Here is a 20,309-nt window from a genome sequence, read left to right as displayed (position 1 = left end):
TGAACATTTTTTAGTGAGACAGAGTTCTCTGGATCCAGACCAAACATGGTGGTTTTTCTTTTAAAGTTGTTAAATTCCTTCTTTTGCCTTTGAATCTTTTCAGTATGTAGAGACAATATGAAATATTTAATCAATCTCATTTGTACCGTCCCATGGTAGAGGCATTCTGTGTCACTGTTACAGGATTATAAAAACTGATGCTGGAATTTAGCCGGAATTATAACCACAAAACTTTCCTGTTACTTTATTTTCTACTTATGGCTGCCTCTCATTCTCTTGTATCTTGAAAGTGGCTAAAAAAGATTAAATTAGCTTTGTATTTGAAATCAATTGCTTAATGAGGTAATGTCAAGTTTTATCTTTCCTTCTCCTTTGCATCCAAACAGATTCTTTTATCTCTGGTGAATTATTATCACAACCACTTTTTAAGAAATCACTGGAGTCAGTGAAAAATATCTAGGATTTAATCTCTATTGCATTGAACACATCAATTATTTTTAATGTTGCAACAAATTTATAAAATAATCAGTAGTTTTGCTTTCCCATAACAGTGGCTTCTTTTTTTTAGGACACGAGTTTAACAGGGTTAAAAGGGCTTGATATTATAACAAAGATAAACAAAATAGTGTTAATAGATTTTCAAGAATGTATGAACATATATACTTTCTGATTTTTCTCTTATAAATTAATATATAAGGATTATGATGTTATTGTTAGGATAGTGAGGCCAATGCTGCCCTTTGCTTTACCTCTTTCTAATTTTATATTGTTTTCATTAGGGCTATTGTTTTTCTTGTTGATTGACAATAAAGAGAAGTGGGGTCTAGGTGAACTAGTTATAGCAATAGGAAGTATTTTGAGAATGTGTGATGTATTACAAATTTAAGTCTATTATCTCTGTAGTAATAAACTGAAGCATACCTCTGTCAGAGTATGAGAATTGTGCTTTAAAAAGAATGGAAAGTTGTTATATTTCATCACACAAAAGAAACATGAAAATAGAAGAAATATTTTTTTCATGTTGTCTGACATTCCACTGACTATACTAAAGGACTTATGATTACAAGAAATTTTTTTTCAAAACCTTAGATTGTTACAGGAGCACAGATAGAAGAAAAGTTTGATTTCCTAAGCACAACAAACTTGGAAAATAATCATTACTATTAAATTCTTTCTGTCCTTTTATCTCCTTTCTCACCATGCAGTCTTCAGAGTAATCTCATTTACTCTCATGGTTTCAATTACCACCTACATGCAAATTTCTTAAAAATCCATATCTGCCCTGACCTCTTTCTCCATTCTGAGCAACAGATTTATACATTCAGATCCTAGACATCTCTGTATAACTTCATATCAATGATCAGTGTTGCTTCTCTTCCTGAGTTTGCCATCTCAGAGGATGGCATCACCAAAATGGGGATTATCTGGGCTACTCTTTAATGTCCTGGCAATTCCACTTTATGAACACTCTAAAAAAATGTCCTCTGATATCCTTTACCTCTCAGTTTCCTTTTTTTTTCTTATTTACTTATTTTTTTTTTGAAAGAGTCTGGCTCTGTCACCCAGGCTGGAGTACAGTGGTGAGATCTCAGCTCACTGCAACCTCCACCTCCCGGATTCAAGTGATTCTCCTGCCTCCGCCTCCCAAGTAGCTGGGACTACAGGCATGCACCACCATTCCTGGTTAATTTTTGTATTTTTAATACACCAGAGAATTTTTTTTATTTTGGCAGAGGACATTATTTAGGATATTAGTGATATTATTTAGAATTACTAGCTCATGAAAATAAGACAAAACAGGCTCATTTTAGTAAGTTTTATAATGGTTTTTAAATTGTCTAAAAAGAACACACCCTTTTACTTTACTGCCTGCATCTGGGCTTGGTGTGGGGCTGGAAAGGGAACAGTGTGTGATGATGGAGTTTAGGTCCTGAGCAACTCATAAAATGGGGTTGTCTGAGGACCGGTGTTGGGATGCAAGAACCAAAGCTTACTATTAGGCATGATAAATATGAGATACCCGTTAGACACCCAAGTGAACATAAAAGTCTGGAATTTAAGAAGAAAAATGTGGAAGCCATCATACACTGATGGTATTTTAAAGTCCTAAGACATTTCCCCTACCCACTTATCTCATCCCACAGTAAGCCTTCCCTCCTTTGAAACACTTGTTCACATTTAGTATTTTACATTTGTCATGTTGTTCTGCTTATGTATGTGTGTATGTGTTTCATCTGTTTGCTGACTTCATCCATTAGTGAATATAAAAACGTCACACTTTTCACAGTCAGTAATTTCCACCTACCCCCTACCTACTTGACTGTAACCAAATCTAACATTTCTCAGTATTTCACGTTTCTCTGATTTACTTCAGGAGATGCTGGGAAATGGATTCTCTCACACTTATTCATGTAACACTGTGCTAAGTGTTGGTGACAATGGTTTCAGAGCAGCATGAGGTTTTAAGCAGAGTTGCTGAACCCCAGCAGCCTGGCTTCCATTTTCTCTGGTGCCTACATCTGCATTCAAAGTTTTACTGCCAAGGGTGGTGGCTGCCCCTTCCTCCTTTCTCAGGTTTTTTTCCTGCTAGGTTAGGTGTTCCTTTATTTTTTTCGGACCAACAGAAAAGTCGTCCCCGCTTTTTATAACATGCTCTTTCAGAGTTTTTTTCTTAAGTCAGAACCACTGACTTGCACTCACACTATTTTTTTTCCTTTTATTCCATCTTCTACTTATATCCCATAAAAATCCAAGAGTAGGCCTGACTCATTGGAATGGTCTCGGCTTCACAATGTGTCTGGATGTATTTAAGATTCTCATCTTGTGGTTGGTTTATTTGGCTGGAATTCTTTGTTCATAGTCCATTGCTTTTGCTTTCCTGTTCAACCTTTTGAGGATCTGCATCAGTGCTCAATTTTAGTCCATATTTAATCTCTCTGTCATGCAGCCCCATGTCTATCAAGTCTGTGTGTCTGTTTGTGTCCACATACAGTCCATAGTTGTTAAGAATCTTTCTACTTAGACTTTGAAGGGAAAACATTCTTGGTGCCCAGAGCATTCTGGCACATTCATGTTACCTTGAGGTAATGTGTGGCTGGAGTTCACAAGTTGGCTTAAGAGATTTTTATCTCTGCCCTATGACTGAATTCATTCTTAAACATAATCTCATATTTCTAACTAGAGGGAGGCTCCTTTAGTGTACAGCTTTGATTTTATGGTGTTTGATACCTTGCATTTTCTTTTCTTTTTTTTTGAGACGGAGTCTGGCTCTGTCGCCCAGGCTGGAGTGCAGGGGCGCGCTCCCAGCTCACTGCAAGCTCCGCCTCCTAGGTTCACGCTATTCTCCTGCCTCCCAAGTAGCTGGGACTACAGGTGCCCGCCACTACGCCCGGCTAATTTTTTTGTATTTTTAATAGAGACGGGGTTTCACCGTGTTAGCCAGGATGGTCTTGATCTCCTGACCTCATGATCCGCCGACCTCGGCCTCCCAAAGTGCTGGAATTACAGGCGTGAGCCACCGCGGATACCTTGCATTTTCTATAGCATTGAGCATGATGTCTTGCTGATTGATATATAAAAATTAATTGCATAATCAAGTTCTTAAGTCATCAAAGAATGAAAAGGCTGCACTTTGGAAGATTTTTCAATTGATGATCCAGCAGATTCATCTTCAACAATTATTTATTTTACAAATTAATCTGTATAATATATAAAATATAATTGCTATTATATATATATATACACACATTAAAGATATAATGGATATACTTCTCTCATTGTGCATCCCACATTCTAAATGTAATTATCTTTTGTGTACCTTCCCTGATCAGAAAGAGAACTTATTAACAGTGGAAATTTGGTAAAATTCACCATCAAGCATTGCAGCTTACACTTACCTGGCACTTTGTAAACACTGTGCCTGGCACTATTCACTTTTAATTAGTAGGTGAATGAATGATTCAGCAAATGAATGAATGAGTGGATTGCTGTGTATTCATGGACATATATAGCTTTTTACTTGTTAACAAAACATTGGAAAGTGTTTTTAGCTTGCTTTTAATACTCTATTATACTACTAAAGTAATAGTTCTATAGGCCTCATTATTTTTTTTAAATGCAGGCAATAGGCATTAATATACAATAGGATTGTTTTTTAATGACTGAACTTTTGGGATACTCATTGCTTTCAGAGAAGACTAATTTATTGTAAAAATGTTCTATAGATCACATGGAACTGATTTTGTAATATTCTAAACAGTATGGTAATGCAGTTACACATTTGCATATCAACAAGCTGGACGTACATTTATAGAATATGTATATGAATGTTAGTATATATATGTGTAGACATATATTAAAATCTATATCTCCATCTAGCTTTATTAACAGATTTTAAGATTTTTTATCTTAGGAATTTATAGAATTATTATGAAATAAATCAACCAAATACTTTTTTTTTCCAAATACTTTATTAAACTTAAAAGTATTGAAATTGCTTTTGGACAGTTTTATACTTATCATTTTCTATTGCTGTAATTTAGTTATTTTTATATCAGTTTCTACTGTATCTTCACGTAACATGTTTATATCGATAAGAATGTAGATGTCCTCATGCATATCTTATGTGATATATAAATATCCTTAGAATAGATATTTATTTACTACTAATCCATGAAGACATGTTACATTTTTTTAAGATTGGTCAAAGATTGGTCATTTTTCTACTGATGCCTGTTGTTCTTTTTCCTTTTTTTTCAGTACTTCTGAAATTCCTCAGTTCCGGCTGCCATATGATGTAGTGAATTTTGAGATTGAGCTAATGAAGGACCTTGGTGTAAAGGTAAATGAAAAAAACACCTCTCTGTGTACTGCTCAAAAAGAAAGGAGTAAGCTCTACACTAAAGATTAACAGCAAATGTCATGCATTTTAGGAAAGAACAATTAAAAGCTACACCAGGCAGAAGCAGAAAGATGCTTCCCCTTGCTTAGGGCATTTGTCTGTCTACTGTCTGAATGCCACTAGCCTGGAAAAGGGCAATCAATAGTTCTCATCTGGCATGCCTGCATGTGATTAATTGTCTGTAAGAAACAAATTCCTAAATTGCTTTAGGGGTTCAGTGCAGCTAATAGAAGGATTTGGTTTCTTTAATCACGTTTTTTCATGCAAGTTGTGTGCACTCTGAAACATTAGTATTTCACAATTTGGAACATAATTTCTTACGGAGATTTATTTTATTTCTTATATTCATCATGTCAGTAGTGTGAATGTGATAATCCTTTCTCAACACAAGCAGTAAATCAGTGGGATAGAAAGCAACAGCTTCGTATTTTTTATTATTTTGTTAAATAAATATTGTGTTACTCTTTATGAAATGGTTGAAAATTTGACACATCGTTATTTTCAGCATATAGCTTTAAATATTCCTCTTCTTTTCTGTTAAGAGCATTATACTGTAGCTCTTCACTTGAACATATTGCTATTTTGTTTCAAAAATGTTAATTTTTAATAATAGATATAACACAATAGATTAGTAATGTACTGTGATTTACATAATACATGCTGTAAGTATATGCAGAAGATACTTTGAAAAGTCATTAACAAACTACTCATACCTTTTGCATTTACCAATAAAACTTAAAATGAATCAATAAAAGAGAAAACACTCAAAACAATATTTTGTGGTTTATATTTATAATTACATTTTAATTGACAGTGGTTGGGTGATGAAACATTCACACATAATGACTAAACAAGATGTCTGGGAATAAAAACACATAGTATAGATTTGGGCAACTTTATAAAAACTTAATGTTCAAAATTACAGTGTTCAAAATAGATAATTTAGAGGTGATTATTTTACAGAAGTATATTCTGAAAAGTTTCAAAATGTCTTTCATTTTGAATACAAGTTCTTCTCTAAATCTCATTAAATATGGAAATGATTATTGAAATTTCCAACTATTAGATTTGGTATTCTGAATTGAAGATGAATGTTCCCAACATAAAGACATGGGAAATATTTGAGGTGATGAATATCCTAATTATCCTGATTTGATCATTACACATTCTATGCATGTATCAAAATATCACACATACCCCATAAATATGTAAAATTATTATGTATTAATAAGAAAAGAAATTAGGCTTTATTTCTCCATTTATCTTATACAAAATTGCAAATTTGCATTCAGTTTTCACAGGACCAGATATATTACATAAATTAGAGCATACCCATTACTCTTATTTGAAAACTCATCAAGGTGCAGTAATAGGCAATATACTGAGTGCCAAGAAATATTTCTTAGCTATAGTCATGCCACTTTTTATTTTTTGTCAGATATCTTTGGCAAAGTCTATTGATATCTAGAACATTGGGCAAAATCTGCTCTCATAAAAAGTATCTACTAATATTTGAAGAAAATATAAAAATATTTGTTTATGTATGCAAAGAATATCTCAGAAAGATATAAGAATCTGATAGAACAGATTGCCTTTGAGAAGGTGTGGGACAATTTTTTCAACATTTTGTACATTTGAATTTTAAACTGTGAATCTGTTACATTATTGAGGAAAAAAATGGAACCTAAATTAAAGAGAAAGCTAACAGTACTGTCTTGTCCATCTCTCAAGCTGTTTTAAGATGTGAAGGAAATGATGTTTTCAGATTTGCTTTGTAAACAATAAACTGTATATACAATTCTGAGGAAAGATAGCAGTGAGATTCTTTTTCACTCTGAGGATTTGTATCCTTTGATGAGATACTCTTGCAGCTTTTATGATTTACGAACTTTAGCCATAAGTGGGTACATTTTGACAAAGTGGTCTGTGCTTATTACCTCCTTTTGAAAAGTCATTACAGAGGTTCTTTTTATAATTTGCCTTCTGTTTGTCCCTCTCAACTAATATATATTTTAAAGTCAAAAATAATTTCCTGGCAATGAAATGAACTATTTTTGTGGGTTCATACTGTTTGACTCCCGTGTAGCATATGATGTAAAAGTTCTCATATATGTATGTATGTGTTTTGACTTTCATGACCTAGCATTATCTTGTTTATTCTTCTACTTTTTCTTTTACTTCCCAAATAGGTTTGTTTCATTTACTCAACAAATAATTGTTCAGAACTTATTTTTGCCAAGTAATATGCCAGGACTAGAACCATGTAGAACCATCCTTCTTTTGAACTCCAGTCCTGTGTACTTAGTAGCATATTAATTATCATCCAAATAACGTAACCTGATTATATCCAGAACCCAGTTCACTTTCTTTATCTTCACTCTCAACTATCTTTTTTTAGCTGCATTTCCTACTGAATATTTTAATTTCAATTTATCTTATACTTATTAGCCAATCAGTCCTTGTTCGTTCTAAGATTAATTTTTCAAGTCAAATATCATGTTACAAGAAAATAAAGATAATTTTGTTTGTTATTTGTATTTATATTTTTCTTCCACAATTTCAATATCTAGTATGTTAAAAAAAGGAGGTATAATACATGGAATTCTTTTTCTTGTCTCTGAAATGGGATTTTTAAACATATTGAATAAATATTTTTCTAGTCTTACATTAACACATTTTATTAATTTAAAAAGTTAATAAAAAGTGTGTTAAATTTTTCAATTCCCCTTTGTAAATACTTACGTTGAGTTTATATGTTGAATTATACTAATCATTGAATTTCTAAAATTTATCAATTTTGGCATCATGTTTATTTCTGTACATGTAATTCAGATTCAGTTGGTTAGTATTTTTAAAATTTTTCTTTTGCATTCATTTATTTATGTAATGGATATTAAAACCAGAAATATAGCAGGGAACAGTCAAATAATATTGTTACCATTACAAGTTTTAAATGTACAAAGACTTTTTGTTTTGTTTTGTTTTATTTTTATTTGTTGTTTTGTGAATTTTTGATAATAGAGTTATATTAGCCTTATAAGATTAAACTTCTAAGCATTTTATTATTTTCTCATTGGTAAGAATATTATCTTGAGACATCTTTTTTACTAAATTTGGAAGTTGTCATCGTCTCCAAGCACTCTTATGAAATAGAACTATGACCATTTTTCTTCATATCTTCTGTAAGTTTTTTCCACTGATTTTATTCTCATGTCAATTTTGCCAATATATTTCTAGAAAAATTTCTGCTTCATTGAGGTTTTTGAATTTATTAGCAAAAATTTAAGTCTATTATTTCAGTATACAGTAAAAATATTTCATCTTTGCCTGTGATTATATTTGCTCTTGCATCTCTAAATTTTCTTTGTGTTTTCCTATCTAGTTAATATTTTCTTTAAAATAAACAGTTACCAAAGTTTTGTTTTTTTATTCATTAATTGCTGACTATATCTTTATTAATGCTTTTCCCTGCTATTCTTGTTAGTCTCTTTTTTAAATTTATTTTTATTTTATTTTATTTTATGTTCCAGGATGCATGTGCAGGTCATGTAGTTTTGTTACATAGGTAAACGTGTGACATGGTGGTTTGCTGCACCTATCAACCCATCACCTAGGTATTAAGCCTCACATACATTAGCTAATTATCCTGATTATCTCCCTGTCCCTGCCCCACTCGACTGGCCCCAGTGTGTGTTGTTCCCCTCCCTGTGTCCATGTATTCTCATTGTTTAGCTTCCACTTGTAAGTGAGATCATGCAGTGTTTGGTTTTCTGTTTCTGTGTTAGTTTTCTGAGGATAATGGCTTCCAGCTCCGTCCATGTCCCTGCAAAGGACATGATCTAATTTTTTAATGGTTGCATAGTATTCCACAGTGTATATGTACCACATTTTCTTTATCCACTATATTATCGATGGGCATTTTGGTTGATTCCATGTCTTTGCTATTGTGAATAGTGCTGCAGTGAACATACATATACATATATCTTTATAACAGAATGATTTATATTCCTTTGGGCATATACCCAAAAATGAGATTGCTGGGTCAAATAGTATTTCTGGTTCTATGTCTTTGAGGAATCGCCACACTGTCTTCCAGATGGTTGAACTAATTTACATTCCACTAACAGTGTAAAAGCATTTCTATTTCTCCACAGCCTCTCCAGCATCTGTTGTTTCTTGACTTTTTAATAATCACCATTCTGACTGGTGTGAAATGGTATCTCATTGTGGGTTTGATTTGCATTTCTCCAACGATTGAATGATTTTGAGCTTTTTTTCATAAGTTTCTTGGCCACATAAATGTCTTATTTTGAGAAATGTCTGTTCATGTTCCTTACCTAAGTTTTTGTTTGTTTGTTTGAGGTGGAGGCTGGAGTCTAGCTCTGTTACCCAGGCTGGAGTGCAATAGCACTATCTTGGCTCACTTCAACCTCTACCTCCTGGGTTCAAGCTGTTCTCCTGCCCAAGTCTCCCAAGTAGCTGGGATTACAGGTGGCCACCACCACACATGGCTAGTTTTTTTATTTGTATTACAGATGGGATTTTACCATGTTGGCCAGGCTGGTTTTGAACTCCTGATCTCAAGTGATCCGCTTGCCTTAGCCCCCCAAAGTGCTGAGATTACAGACTTGAGCCACCATGCCTGGCCTCCTTTGTCCACTTTTTAATGGGGTTGTTTTTTTTTTCTTGTAAATTTGTTTGAGTTCCTTGTAAATTCTGGATATTAAACCTTTGTCAGATGGATAGATTGCAAAAATTTTCTCCCATTCTGTAGGTTGCCTGTTCACTCTGATGATAGTTTCTTTTGCTGTGCAGAAGCTCTTTAGTTTAATTAAATCTCATCTGTCAATGTTTGCTTTTGTGCATGTGCTTTTGATGTTTTCATGATGAAATTTTTGCCCGTGCCTATATCCTGAATGATATTGCCTAGATTTTCTTCTAAAGTTTTATAGTTTTGGGTTTTATATGTAAGTCTTTAATCCATCTTGAGTTAATTTTTGTATAAGGTGTAAGGAAGGGGTCCAGTTTCAATTTTCTGCATATGGCTAGCCAGTTTTCCCAGCACCGTTTATTAAATAGGGAATCCTTTCCCCATTGCTTGTTTTTGTCAGGTTTGTCAAAGACCAGATGGTTGTATTGTGTGGTCTTATTTCTGAGATTTCTATTCTGTTCCATTGGTCTACGTGTTAATTTTTTTTCCAGTACCGTGCTGTTTTGGTTACTGCAGCCTTATAGTATAGTTTGAAGTCGGGTAGCATGATGCCTCCAGCTTTGTTCTCTTTGCTTAGGATTGTCTTGGCTATGTGGGCTCTTTTTTGGTTCCATATGAATTTTAAAGTAGTTTTTTCTAACTGTGAAGAATGTCAATGGTAGTTTAATGGGAATAGCATTGAATCTATAAATTGCTTTGGGCAGGATGACTATTGTCATATTAATTATTCTTATTCATGAGCATGGAATATTTTTCCATTTGTTTGTGCCCTCTCTGATTTCTTTGAGCAGTGGTTTGTAGTTCTTCTTGAAGAGGTTTTTCACTTTCCTTGATAGCTGTATTCCTAGGTACTTTATTCTCTTTGTAGCAGTTGTGAATGGGAGTTCATTCATGATTTGGATCTCTGCTTATTGTTGGTGTATAGGAATGCTAACAGTTTTTGCACACTGACTTTGTGTCCTGAGACTTCGCCGAAGTTGCTTACAACTTAAGCTATTGGGCTGATCAATGGGGCTTTCTAGATATGGGATCATGTTATCTGCAAACAGGCATTTTGACTTCCTCTCTTCCTATTTGAATACTCTTTATTTCTGTCTTTTGCCTGATTGCCCTGGCCAGAACTTCCAATACTGTGTTGAAATGGAGTGGTGAGAGAGGATATCCTTGTCTTGTGCCAGTTTTCAAGGGGAATGCTTCCAGCTTTTGCCAATTTGGTATGATATTGGCTGTGGGTTTATTGTAAATGGCTTTTATTATTTTGAGGTATGTTCATCAATACCTAGTTTATTGAGAATTTTTTAACAGGAAGGGATATTGATTTAATCAAAGGACTTTTCTGCATCTATTGAAATAATCATGTGTTTTTTTCTTTATTTCTCTTTATGTGATGAGTTACATTTATTGATTTGCATTGTTGAACCAGCCTTGCACATAGGGATGAAGCCAACTTGATTGTGATTGATAAGCTTTTTATATGCTGCTGAATTTCATTTGCCAGTATTTTATTGAGGATTTTTGCATCAATGTTCATTAGGGATATTGGCCTAAAGTTTTCTCTTTTTGTTGTATGTCTGCCAGGTTTTGGTATCAGGAAGATGCTGGCCTGATAAAATGAGTTAGGGAGAAGTCCCTTGTTTTCAATTGTTTGAAATAGTTTCAGAAGAAATGGTACCAGCTTCTATTTGTAATTCTGGTGGAATTCAGCTGTAAATCCATCTGGCCCTGAGCTTTTTTTGGTTGGTAGGCTATTTATTACTGCTTCAATTTCAGAACTTGTTATTGGTCTATTCAGGGATTCAACTTCTTCCTTGTTCAGCCTTGGGAGGGTGTATGTGTCCAGGAATTTATCCATTTCTTCTAGACTTTCTAGTTTATTTGCATAGAAATGTTGATAATATTCTCTGATGCTTGTTTGTATTTCTGTGGGTTCAGTGGTGATATCCCCATTATCATTTTTTATTATGTCTATTTGATTCTTCTCTCTTTTCTTCATTAGTCTACCTATTGGTGTGTGTGTGTGTATATATATATATATTTTTTTTTTTTTTTCAAATAACCAGCTCCCGGATTCATTCATTTTTTTGAAGGGTTTTTTGTGTCTCTATCTCCTTCAGTTCCGCTCTCCGAGTTACATGGCACTTATTCTCAAATCGATCACATAATTGGAAGTAAAACACTCCTCAGCAAATGCAAAATAACTGAAATAATAACTAACAGTCTCTTAGGCCACAGCACAATGAAATTGGAACTCAAGATTAAGAAACTCACTCAGAACCACGCAATTGGAAATTGAACAACTTGCTCCTGTATGACTCCTGGGTAAACAATGAAATTAAGGCAGAACTCACGAAGTTCTTTGAAACCAGTGAGAACAAAGAGACAATGTACCAGAATCTCTGGGATGCTGCTAAAGCAGTGTTAAGAGGGAAATTTACAGCGCTAAATGCCACTTCAGAAAGCTAGAAAGGTCTCAAATTGACACCCTACCATAACAACTAAAAGAACTAGACAAGCAAGAGCAAAATATCCACAAAGCTAGCAGAAGGCAAGAAATAAGCAAGATCAGAGTGGAACTTATTTGTTATTTGCTTTAAAATCTTGAGTTGTAAACTTACTTCATTTTCATTTTATAGATTGAATAATGAAAACATTTCAAGTTATTAGTTTCAGAAAAATCTTTGTCGGCATTCATGTGTTTTCATTATTTTATTATTTTTATTTTTCTTCAGAAAGTAGGTTTTTTTTCCCCATGTAGACAACAGTTATGTAGGACAATATTTTCATTTGCTTCTGTATTCTTGTGATAGAATTCATAATTTTTTCACTTTATTAGCCATATTTGCATTTTTTTAATTTGTCAAGCATACTCTCAATTGAATTTACACCAAAGGATCATTTATAGTGTAATAAAATTGTGTATTCCCTTTAGGAGAAATGGCTTCTTAGCTGATGTTTATTTTTAGAAAACTTCTTAATTTTATAAAAAAAATTCTAATATAAACCCCTACAAATTATTTTTAAGCTAAGATGCACTTCAGTAGAATCTCCTGTGATATTTGTGTCAATGTGACAAATCACTTAAATACTTTTTTTGTAATGCAACTCAGAATTTAAATAGAAATACATATTTTTGTTTCATGGTCTTTATATCCTAATTTTTCAAAGTTAAAAGCATAAAATATGAATGAAGATATTGCATTTTTGCATATTTAAAATATGTATATTTGTCATTTCCCAAAGTATTCTGATAGAATTCTAATTGATTAATTTGTAATTTCTATACATTTCTTCTGCTTCGTAGTTTGTTATGAAATATCTAATAGAGGTATTATCTTTTTCTTAATAACCTCTTATAACATCTTGTTTTTCACTATAGTTATTTGAATCAAGAATATCTGTGATTATGAGGTAGTATTAGAAAATAAATATAAAATCATATTATTTCTCTCCCACAAGGAAAGAAACATGTACACTAATAGCTAATAAATAATTTTCATTTCTAAAGATAGCTAAATACTTTCAAAATTTCTTCATTTTATTTTCTATCTTAGAGCTTCTGGAAATATTTGTTCTATTTAACCAAATTTTCTATTAGAAAACTGTGAAGAGTATATATGTTTTTATTTGATTTTTAAAAATAATGGGCATCACCTATTTTATTTGAAGATTTATACTCCACAAAAAAGTTGTAAGCCTTTATCCTGCATAATAAATGTTATTATGTATATAAATACATATTATAGTATATAAAGAAAGTTTTCATCAAATCCCTGAGACTATTAGATGGAACTTTGGCTCAGGGTATATGACATTCAGAACTGCTGGAATAAAGTAGTGACTATTACACTGAACTCGAAATAGATTGAATTTGTATTCCACATTTAGGTAAGAAACATCTAATAATATGCTACTAAAGTCATTAGAGGAAGGTAGAATATATACTGTTAACCATATTTAAGAAAATCAAGATGGAAAATATTACATATGTAAAAGTACGAGGAATAAAGAAACAAAAACACCAAACAAAATGCCCATAATGTGATTTTTCTAGCATCATATCTATTTAACAATTAACATTGAGATTTCATAGCTTATCAGCCAAGGTGATGTTCTGATAGCTGTAGTTGTCTCGCAATTCTAGTTTTAGTTAACACACATTTCATTTCAATTTCCCAAGGCATAATGTAAGCAAAGTTTTACCTTTGTTGTCAAGGAATTTTTCTTCTAATTCTTTCTAAGAATAGATTATTTCTTGCATGGCAAATATTTGGGGTCTCAGGCTTTTAGGAAAGGGAAATTTGAATAGGTTCCCATTCCCGAAAAGGAAGGAAGCCTTGTGCCTGTCACTGCATGGAATGTTCTTATTATGCCTTTGTCCTCATTTCTACTAGGGATCTGCTGCCCAGTGATGACCATCCTCCATCTTTCCCACAATGTCTGTCCATGGTAAAGTCAAGTCTTGCTGGTCTCCATCCCAGTAGATTCACATCAAGATCAAGATACTTGTCTTTGCATCTTTCCATACACGAAAGGAAAACTCAACTGTTTTCCATCCCCATTTGCACACTATTGTGTGTTAGAGTAGAATTAGACTGTATAAATACAGAATGTCTGAGCATCTTTCTTATATATTACAAAATCAAAGACATTTTCACTCTGCTGTGGTGGAAGAATTAGGATGTCTTTATTCCTCTTTGATAAATCACAAAAAGCCACTATTAAACTAAACTATTGTGCCTTCTCCCACAAATACCCACCTCAAAAAGGTTGGGAGGTCTTCTTGAATCTTCCTGCAGAGGCACTGAATAAAGTAAACCTAAGTTTAAGTATTTTGAGAACCACCTCCACCAATTAATTCATTGGCATGGCATTCCACTGCTCAACTTTGGAAATGGCAGACTTACTCAGTTTGCTAATATTCTATTAGAATGTTTGGACCTGGTGTTTTCTTTTATGTCTAACCTTTATTATTATATATTGGTATGAACAGTATTTGATTCGTAAAACAAACAGCAAAATTATTTTTCTTTTTCAATAAAATATTATTTAAAAGTTAGAATAAATTAAAGTTCTAAAGCCTTACTATTAGATAATTTTAATAGCATCGAATTCTACTAATTCTGATAGTAATACTATTACTTACTATAAAATGCTTTGAATAATACATATTTAATTAATGTTCCAGTTTAATGTTTTTTGATACATTCCAGAGTTCTGAATATTCGTTATTAATCTCACCTTGGTTGTCCCTTGTTATAAACTTTCTGACAGTTACCATATCTGCCAATATAAAAACAATTACTATTTTAGGAAGACAAAACATGGCCCTCTATGATCCAGTTCCAGTCATCCTGTCCTCTCCAACTTCTTGCTCCATTGCTTGCTTTGCACTTTATACTCCTGAAACACAACCTTTTTAGTAGGTCTACACATACAATATGCTGTTCTTTGCCCTTGAGGATGGTGCCAGCTCTGCCCTCTAACTTCAAGAGGCACAAGAGAACAGCAATTATGCATGTTGGCTCTGAAATTAGACTATATATGTGACTGCTATAAAGGTTATATAAGCTCTCTTGTCCTTTAGTATCATTATCTGTAAAATGAAAATACTGATAACACTTCATGGGGCTGCTGTGGGGATTAAATGAGTCAGTATATGCAGTACTTAGAAGAGAGCTTTACACTTAGGTGCACTATTCAGTGTAGCTGTAATTACCAGTTCATGGGTATACATTGCTCTTCTTCTATGACTCAGCTTAGAGACTGTTTTTAGGAACATTTTGCCTTCAGAACACAAAAAACCTACCAGGCATTGTGCTTCCTTTTATATGGCAGGAAATATGAGATGCAGCTATTTGTCTTTTACTTTCAAGGGGACTTACTGGCACATACTTGACAACTGGATCTCTAAACTTCACTCAAGAGGCCAGTCCCTGATCATAGAGTTCATCTTCCACCCACTGGAGTGCAGATATCTTAACAGTTTCCAGCATACTCACCACCTCTTGTTCATGCTGTCTGATCTGCCTGATGTCGTCAATGTAATGAATCACTGTGACGTTCTGTGGGATGTCCAGATTGCTTCAGATTACATATATTATTACTGAAAAGAGTTGACATATCCCTGAGGCAAAACTGTAAATGAATATTCTTATCTATACTCTGTGACTCTGAACTATTTCTGATCTCCTTCTCTAATTAGAGTGGAAGGAGTATGCATTTGCCAAATCAGTGGCCACATGCAGTCTATGTGTGGCCTTATAAAACTTCTCTAGCAATAATACCACATCTGTAACAGAAACTGCAATCAGGACTACTCTTTAGTTAAGCCTGCAGACATTTATAGTCATCCTCCAGAAATTCTCTGGTGTTGGCAGGGGACAGGCTGGTGGATTAAATGGGGATATGACAGGGACCACTACCATCTCTCCCCATCCCATTGCACCCAGGATAGGATATTATCTTTGATTTAGTCTCTTGGCTGGATTTTCAGATATTTTCATGTGGTCTTCCCAACTATGATAGCTTTTATAGCTCTTACTTCACAGACCAGAGACCCAGTGCAGGGATTACTTCAATTGACAAGTGTAACAATTTCAGTTATGCTCTTAGAGACTAGGAGAACGATCACTGACTGAGTTGTGGTTTCAGTGGGCCCACTGTGAACTAGACTTCAGTCAGGCTCCATTTTTTACCTCACCCTGTAAGTACCCACTCTTGTGTTTCCAAGTATCAGTGTTACTGAAGAACCAGTGCTTAATAGTCCTTGAAATGTCTGATCATTCCCCTTTTTCCAGGGCTTAGTTGCTTGGATAAATGACCATAGTTTACTTTGGGAAAGGACTAGGGGAATCACAGTATTTACTTGTAGGGATGTTTCAGGGTCTTTCTTCCTAGGGACCCTGACACCTCCCTGGTCAGCAGGTTCCAGAAGTGAAAATTGTCTCATATCTGGGAACTGACCAAGTATTGTGACTTTTACTAGGGGTGACTACCCTCTGCTTCCTGACTTTATTCATTTTCCCTTGACAATGTCCCTTATCAAAATCCTGTCTTTTCCTTTTAAAGGCCCTATTGAAATCCCACTTCTCTGTATTCTCAACCTTCTACGTTTAGCTAAAATGAATCTCCCCAGCCTCTGAACTCTCATACACATGTGGTGATCATAGCCTGTTTTATGTTATATTTATTTGTGTATATCTTTTGCCCCTACTTGACTGTACATTGGTGCTGGAAATATGTCTTATTTATTGTCTTATTATTTAAATGCGCCACATCGTGCTTTGAACATATTTTGCAGGCTATGGAAGTTTACTGATGGTTTTAATGACACTGGCTTTTCTTCTGCATTTAGCCCTTAATAGAACATGTTCCTGTTCTATTTATGTACTATTTTGTTTATGTAAACCTGTATACTAAAAGACAAAAATGTTGTCACATTTTATATGGAATCTTATAGAATTTTTGGCTGACTTTTGATTCTTTTTGATGTTAAATATTAGGATTTTAATTAATCATATGCCAAATTTTCTTATGCAAAATATTGTTTCTTATAGATAATTTGTGGTAAAAGCCTTTCAGTGAATGAAATGACTCTTGGCACTTTGAAAGAAAAAGGCTACAAAGCTGCTTTCATTGGAATAGGTGAGTAGTTTACTCTTAAATATATTTATTTCTAATGTATTTTTTATTTCCTAGCAATATCCAGAAGAATGACTGCCTTCAGACGTTTTCATGATGAAAGTTATATTTGTTCAGGGAATAACAGATAGAAATGGTTGGCCAAGTAACTAAATTTCTATTTTATAAGTAGGAGTGCTGTTTCACCTTAATTATGGAGAGATTTCAGCAAGATGTTTATCTTCCCATTCTTTCACCACACCATCATTACCAGTGAGAATCTCTAGGAAGAAAATATTTTCAAGTCATACCACCAGAAACTCAGAATCTGTCTAGAGGCTGTAGCTTTCTTTTTATGATAAAAACAATTGATTAAAGTGATAATAAAGGATGGAGTTGGCTCATTCCCTTTGCTCTTCATTTTTCAAAATTTTCTAAAGACTTTTCTTATTTGGTTGAATTTTTTAAATGTTCCATCAGTGTTCTGAAAGTCCCTTAGACAGTGTATTACTCCTGAGGCACTCAGTGTATACTGTTTTCTCATATTTTGCCTAAATATGTTATGGAGAATGAGTTTTCTAACATTTTTCTTCCACTTAGTATTTACTGAGAGACCAGAGAGAGCAAGTAAGTTGGCTTGACTTAGTCTTTGCCTCATGAATGTCATGTTCATTCTCTGATATGATTTGTACTATGGGCAATTATGGCATATAAATTGAGTATGTTAAATCGGGGTCCCCAAACTCGGGGCCATGAACTAGTACTGTACTTTTAGGAACCTGGCCACACAGCAGGAGATGAATAGTGGGCAAGCGAACATTACTGCCTGAGCTCTGCATCCTGTCAGATCAGCATTAGATTAGATTAGAATCTAATGGCATTAGATTCTCGTAGGAGTGCAAACTCGTGTGAACTGGGCATCCGAAGGATCTAAGTTGCATGCTCCTTATGAGAATCTAAAACTAATGCCTGATGATCTGAGGTGGGACAGTTTCATCCTGATACCATCCTCTTTCTCCAACTTGGTCCATGGAAAAATTTTCTTCCATGAAACTGGTCCTTGGTGCCAAAAACTTTGGGGACCACTGTGTTAAATTGTTACTCATTTTTAATATAAACTCATCGTCTTGTATTTTACTTTGTCTGTCTCTTTGGCAGTTCACACTCAGAATATGAAGTTCTAAATAATATCATCTCTTTAAGTGATCACACACTGAGTAATGTTTGTTTTGCAGCTGTCCTTTTTCATTGCCTTTCTGGAGTGCAATCATCATTAATGCTTCTTTGTCTACTAAACTTTTCTTATCAATGTGCCATTTCTAAGACCATGCCTGTCAGCCCCTTTATTTAGGTGAAAAATTAGGAAAGCAATATAAATTTTCACTGTCTTCTAGCTCCTAAATGACTCAACTGAACCTCCTTCCTTTCAGAAAATTTTGGGTGCCATTGTCATTAGTATCTGTCTATATGATCTTAATTACGATATTATATTTATTGTGTATATCAAAAGTAGGAAGGAGGCAAGATCTGATATTTTCCCTAGGTTCTATTTTTAGGCATCCTGTATTTGACTTTAGCTTTACTTTTCAACATTACATTTGTATTGAGAATTTAATGTAAAGAAATTGGGCAGGTGTCTGTAAGTTCCAATTACTGTCAATAAACACATGATGAAAAATGCTTGGTCAGTAGTAAATGGAAAATTCATCAGGCTTTAGGTCTGCAATACTGATAATGTTATCAAATAACTATCTGAAATTCACCAATGTACTAAAAGATATGTTTTCTATTATTTGAGTATATACTAATACAATTATTAATACATGTATATGTAAGAACTTCGTCTACAAAGAATTTTTGTACTGAAGAAATATGGACCAATAAAGTAACCAATACATTGAAATACCCAAATTAATTACATAAGAAGCAAATTATTCCAAAATTTGGAATAATTAAATTGTTCATCACTCTGAGTAGTTATAACCATGAAACACCTTCTAACTGAAATAATCAATAGTGTTTCAGCTTTTTAATTTAATTTTATTCTATTAAGTCCCCTTAAGTATATTATTTGATAATGCTATACTGGCTCACAATACAGTTGTCTCCATTTGACTCTGCACTGAGGTGTGAATACAGCATTTAGAATGTAGAGTCCTTTCATATTTATGTGCTGTGCATTTTCATGCTGAGAAGTGAATCTTTGACATTTTGGTGTAGTGATGTGAGGAATGCAGTTATGCTCTATTTCAGTATTTTGTATGAAACATATACAAGAAAAATTTCATCATGTCAAAAAGAAAAGCTTCAGTCTGTGGAAGACAAGTAGCCGTATTCTCTAGGAAATGTTTATTTGACACTCATGAGTGTCGATTTGGGAATTTATGACCTTTGTATTACCATATAACTGTCGGTTACTTGGACAGCCACACAACCTTACATGTTTTTGTTCATTAACCTTGCTTCCATGTTGTAATTAAACTTTACTCACTTATTTTATCTACCCTTTCTCACTGATTTTGTAGGAGGAAATGTAGAATAGGAATTCCATATTATTTAGGATATACGTTTGGGCACTTTCAGAAAACAATAGAGGGTAAAACAATATAAACATTTAGTTCTTTCTCATGTAACAACGTAAGCCATTTTCAAACCTGAATTCCGTCTTTGGTCTATGGGTAGTTACCATGTTCACATTCATGCTAATAGAAGTGGGAAAGAGGGAAGCAGCTCCTTCAATCTTATATTTATGAGCCAGAAGTTACACAAATCAATTCTTCTTTCATCTCATTGTCTGTAACCTAATCATATAAGCATGGCAACAGCAGAGGGTGCTGGGAAGTATTGCCTTTTGCTGGGTGGACATAATCCCCATCAAACGTCTAGAATCATAGGGAAAGGGGATGACAGATATTGAGAGAGGTTAGAAATGAAAGTCTCTGTTACAGGTGTGCATCATCATTAGTATTTGACACAGGAGATCAGTAAAGTACTTAGTAGCAAAGAAAACACTCTTAGTACCTGGTGCATACATGTTGGTTACATAGGTAGTTTTTAAAAATGGAGATGCTAGGCCAG

At 33.9% G+C, this 20,309-nt stretch overlaps 1 protein-coding gene across 3 annotated transcripts in view; it reads left to right on the top strand.

Annotated features, from left to right (window-relative positions):
• DPYD (dihydropyrimidine dehydrogenase) overlaps window positions 1-20,309 on the top strand; it is an 858,879-nt gene that overhangs the window by 243,148 nt on the left and 595,422 nt on the right. For all 3 annotated transcript variants that reach the window (XM_063624340.1, XM_063624342.1, XM_063624341.1), the window contains 2 exons: window positions 4,759-4,840; window positions 17,168-17,255. In XM_063624340.1, coding sequence (XP_063480410.1) covers window positions 4,759-4,840; window positions 17,168-17,255 — 170 coding nt within the window. The remainder of the gene's footprint in view (window positions 1-4,758; window positions 4,841-17,167; window positions 17,256-20,309) is intronic.

The sequence above is a fragment of the Symphalangus syndactylus genome, chromosome 12 (assembly GCF_028878055.3).
Source record: "Symphalangus syndactylus isolate Jambi chromosome 12, NHGRI_mSymSyn1-v2.1_pri, whole genome shotgun sequence".
In the NCBI taxonomy this organism is placed as follows: domain Eukaryota; kingdom Metazoa; phylum Chordata; class Mammalia; order Primates; family Hylobatidae; genus Symphalangus; species Symphalangus syndactylus.
Note: the sequence above shows the minus strand (reverse complement) of the source record. Positions and strands in the feature narration are given on the sequence as shown.